The sequence below is a fragment of the Cyprinodon variegatus genome, unplaced genomic scaffold (genome assembly GCF_000732505.1).
Source record: "Cyprinodon variegatus isolate N-32 unplaced genomic scaffold, C_variegatus-1.0 Scaffold148, whole genome shotgun sequence".
Lineage (NCBI taxonomy): Eukaryota > Metazoa > Chordata > Actinopteri > Cyprinodontiformes > Cyprinodontidae > Cyprinodon > Cyprinodon variegatus.
In genome coordinates this window covers 966,764-971,571 of record NW_015150601.1, presented here as the reverse complement: position 1 = coordinate 971,571, position 4,808 = coordinate 966,764, and the positions used below count along the sequence as shown (strand labels likewise).

The 4,808-nt window shown below is 35.7% G+C and overlaps 1 protein-coding gene across 1 annotated transcript in view; it reads left to right on the top strand.

Moving 5' to 3' along the window:
- Positions 1-4,558, top strand: part of ablim3 (actin binding LIM protein family member 3) — a 66,759-nt gene extending 62,201 nt beyond the window's left edge. The window contains exons 17-22 of the mRNA XM_015377190.1: positions 1,159-1,188; positions 1,504-1,559; positions 1,690-1,756; positions 1,859-1,869; positions 1,961-2,041; positions 3,660-4,558. Coding sequence (XP_015232676.1) covers positions 1,159-1,188; positions 1,504-1,559; positions 1,690-1,756; positions 1,859-1,869; positions 1,961-2,041; positions 3,660-3,773 — 359 coding nt within the window. The 3' untranslated portion in view covers positions 3,774-4,558. The remainder of the gene's footprint in view (positions 1-1,158; positions 1,189-1,503; positions 1,560-1,689; positions 1,757-1,858; positions 1,870-1,960; positions 2,042-3,659) is intronic.
- The last annotated feature ends 250 nt before the right edge of the window (positions 4,559-4,808 follow it).

The window sequence follows — 4,808 nt, the reverse complement described above, 5'->3', positions numbered from 1 at the left end:
AACATTAAGACAGAAAAAAGAAAGAAAACGGTCAATTCAGGTGTTTTATTAAAAAAAGTCAGGAAAATGTCTATAAACTAAATTGAACGATTGTTGGTCTCTACTTCAAAAAACCCTTTTGGTTTTTAAATTGGAAAAAAAATTTTTTTTTTTTTTTTTTTTTTTTTTTTTTTTTATTAAAAGGATTTCCCGTTTTACGTTGGTTGCTTGAAAGGCGGTTTTTTTTTGCTTCCTTTTTGTTTTTTTTTTGTTAAATTCTGTTTAAAGTAACAGATTATAATTAAAAATGTCTCCTGACCTTTTCTTTATTCGGACCCCGCTGATTTTTAATTGGTTTCCCCTGTAATGGATATTCAGTTTTCAAAATTCTGATTCAATTCATTTCTTTTTAACTCGTCCTTTTTTTATTCTGCAGGCTGCTGCTTTTATTTTATTTTTACTATTTTAGCTTCTTGCACCCTGACAAGCTTTTCTTCTACAAGCCTAAAATACTTTGCAGCACAACTGTGCTCCCCATGGAATGTTCTTTCAAATCTTTGCATCTATTTTTGCATTTATTACAGTGTGTTGCGTTCACATCTGCCATCCGATGTCGTGTTTTATTTATGCGCACTAAGATCTCCCATTAAAGCTGTTTTCCATCTGGGAAGGAACAACTCTGAACAGAGGGCAGCTGGATCTGGTCTGGATTCAGTAGCAAGTTAAAAGATGCGACGATCCAAAGATGTTTGGCCATTTTTTTTTTATTTAATTCACTGTACACTGGGAAAAAAAAGTCATTTTTTCTTAAAATAGGTGCATTTGTTCTTTGATTTTTGAGGGAAAATAGACATTTTGCCAATGGTACAAGATAATTTACACTTAAAATAAGAAAGCACAATTACATTGTCTTATTTCAAGTGCATATTATCTAATTATCTTATTTTAAGAGTAAAAATACTCATTCCATTTGCAAACTATCTAATTTACCTACTCAAATTAAGTGTAAATCGCTTAATTTAAGAATTTTTTTACTTATTTCTAGATCGTTTCTCCCGTGTATGTGTGAGCGCCTAACGAGGTCCATTTAAGGATGTTTTCTGAGCCTATGACTAAGAGTTGATTTAGTTTTATAATCACTAAAATAAAATGTAATTGAGTGATTTCTCTGCCCCACAGCTCCAAGATCTCAGTACAGCACTGATAGCGGTGAGTTGATCTTATTTCTGTCTTTGCAAAAACATAACTCTGACATATTTCTAGGTTCAAGCATTTAATTTATAGTTTTGTACAATTTATTTATTTTGTAGCTGCTTGATTCCTGTCGGTTCATAAATAATGTGTTTGTACTTTATGGACCATGCCTCAGATCAAACATCTATCTTATTGTTTCTTTTGTTAGTGTTGACTGCCATCTGCTGATCATATTCAGTATTTTATTTATTCTAAAACAAGGCTTGTAATAAATGCAGCTCATTTAGATGATTCTGTAATCATTAGTTTTTTTTTTCTCCATTTTTCTAGACTTTGGCTGCAAGTCAGCCTCCCTTCCAGGATACGGGCGCAATGGTATTCAGCGGGTGAGACTGGAAAGCTGATTTCCTTAATGTCTTTTCACCTATTTTTACATTAATGAGGCGTTTTTTTTTCATGGGAATTCCCAAAGGTAATTACTTTTTTTAATCACAATTTCTTTCCTTGCACCTGCAGCCTCAGAGTGCTGATTGCTACCAGTATCAGTATGACGCCGGCAGCGAGGTCAACTGGGGAAGCAGAGGTAATTTTAATTGGACTTTATAACATCAACCCTCGGGTTGGATCGAAGCAATTAACCCGATCCTTTAATCTTTTGTACTTTGCTGTTTCTCTTTTCTTCCAGCTGAATATAAGGTAAAGATTTTAAATTGTCTTCATTTTCTTTCATAAATACTTTTTTTTTTGTCTAAATGCCTGAAATATTTAACTGGCTCTTTTTCTGTAGATTTATCCGTATGAATCGCTCATCGTTACCACAAGGGGGCGGAATAAGCTTCCTAAAGACGTTGACCGAGCGAGGCTGGAGGTAAGCAGATCATGGAGGATAAAACTGAACAATCTGGCAAAAACTAAAGGTGAAAGTTAATAATGTAACTTTTATTTCCTGCCTTTTTTCACTCTCAGAGGTGTCAAGTAACAAAGTACAACTACTTTATTACTTTATTTGAATAGAAATTTTGGTTATCTATATTTTTGTTGCAGTAATAATTTTTTTATTAACTTTTTACTTTAAGTTCTTACTTTTTTTTTTTTTTTTTTGCAATTATCTCTATATATCTCTACACTTTCTGATCCTCACATTTAAAAAATAGAATCCTTAGTTTTGTTTTAATTTCAGCTCATTTTCATTACGGCCTGTTGGTATTTAAAAAAAAATAAAAAATAGTTTCATCCAGATAATTAATTTCTTTGTGGTTGAACTCGGTGCTGCCCCAACTTGTTTTTCTCCACAATACAAAATAAATGTTTTTTTATGAAGTTAAATGCGACACTGTTACCATTAGTTATAAAACAAAGAAAGTTAAGTCTAAGGATGTTATCATTCAGAATTGTAGAAAACTTTTCCTTTAATAGGGTGGTGCAGTAAAACATCTGTAATTAACATTTTTTCCTGCTACTTTTATTCTTTTAAACATTTTTACTTTTACACTTTTACTTGAGTAAAATTCTTAAGTTGACCCTCTAACTTCTAGAAAACTGTTTTTAAACCGTAGGATTTATACTTCTAATGCAGTAATTAACATTAATACTTTTGACATCTCTGGTCACTCTATGTGACTCAAAAGAAATTAATCCCACCTTCAAACTTTTAACACTTTGCAACGACATAAACTTGCGTATTTTCCAGAATTTTAAGATCGCATTGCAATGCGAGCGCATTGCAAGGGCTTCATGAAAATATTTTATTTCTTAGGTAATAAAATGAAATAGGGTTGGGATCTGTTTTGATTTGTGAGGACAAAATAAAAAAAAACAAGCTTTTATTTACCAAAAAGTAAATCAGGCAGAAAAACAGCCTGAGATCTGCTGTTTTTTTCACACTGAGTTATCAGAGCTCATCAAAGCAGCTCAGGCATCTGGATGAAAACACATAAAACTAATTAAGTAAGTCTGACTATATTATTTGTTCTGCATTTTGTCCCCAATTTATCAAGTTTAAATATGTTTATAAGCGAGTTACTCAGAGGAGCTCTAGTTTTATAAATAAAGGTTTATAATAGGATTTTTTTTGTATTTATTCCAAATTCCTTACTAACTTGTTAACGCATAACATATTTATGCGTTAACACCCGTAACAGCCATTCTCATCCTCCCCTCTCTCATGACGCGTGCATGAGTCCTATCATGAAAAAAAGGTAAATTGTGCGACCTGAGTAACGCGCAATAACGGGGTGTCGGCAATTGTAACTGCGTTATAGTTACAGTAAGAGTAATCATTTTGATTACTCATTACTTAGAAAAGGTAACAGTGTTAGTAACGCCGTTACTCCCACCACTGGTACTCACCGATACAGATACCACCATTTTAGTGCTGGATCGGGGCCCCGCCCAATACTGGTATCAGTGCAACACTAGTGATTACTTGACTTGCAGCCAGGCTGATTTAAAAAGAAGAATTCATTTTGTTTCCTCTGTCGTCTCAGCGCCACCTGTCTCCAGAAGAGTTCGTCCAGGTGTTCGGCATGAGCGTGGAGGATTTCGACCGGCTGGCTCTGTGGAAGAGGAACGAGCTGAAGAAACAGGCTCGGCTGTTCTAGAAGCGCCCGAATGTTGAACGCCGCTGCAGAGAGAAACCCGACGCTGACTAGAGAACGGACCGTGAGGAGGAGAGATTGCTTCTCAGCTCCACTGCCACGTCTGAGAACCTGTTCAGGATCTCAACAGACGATCCCACACAGAGTGGATCTCTGGGATACTTTCAGAGACGGACTGAACATGAACATGTCTGTACCCTGAAGTGAAATGTAAGCAATAGAGACTGTCACGCTGTAGTGTTTTGGTTTTATGGTCGGGCCTGAGCTCCCCTGCAGCCGCAGAAGCCGCCTGTGGCCCGACTAAAACAAGCTGAGGAGGATTTGGCTTTGCCTTACTTGTTAAATGCTCTTTTAGTTATGAGTGTGCAGCACCAGCCATCTGAAGGAGTAGAATGTAGAAACAGTGTGTAGTTTCTCATTGGGACTGATTCCAGCATTCGCAGCATCGCCTCCCTTTGGTTCAGGGGGATTTTCTTCATATGTTACTTCTTTTTCACATAGAACAGGGCCGCTTTATTTGACTGCGGGGTGCGAAACCTTTTAGCTGTTTCCGTGACCTGCTTTGATTTTCTGGGAAGCTGAAAAATGTGTGGCTGATCGGGAACTGAAGAATTAGCAGCTCAGGAGAATCAATGCAAACTTCATTTTCAGAAACTTTTTCACTTTTAAAGGAAAAGTCCGGTCAGAAATGAATAATCAATGAATCATTATTTATATCTAAATCTAATACGGTTGCAGGGATTTAATTAATTTAGCGTTAATCAGTAAAAAATATATATTTTTTTTTCTTATTTTTTTTACAGTGTTCTGTCTGGCAATGTGGCAGTAAGAATACTTGTCTTGATGCCAAAAAAGAGCCCAACAGATTTTACTTTCGTAAGTGGAGCAGTGCGGCTATCGCCATAGTGTTCCGCTTGATTTCTGCATATAAATACCTTTATTATGATTCATGCTGGGGGGTATTACAGATTATATGGACGCTGCAATGTAAGTCGAACAGGAAAGGAAAACAGGAAAAAAGGAGAAAAGATGAAAGAA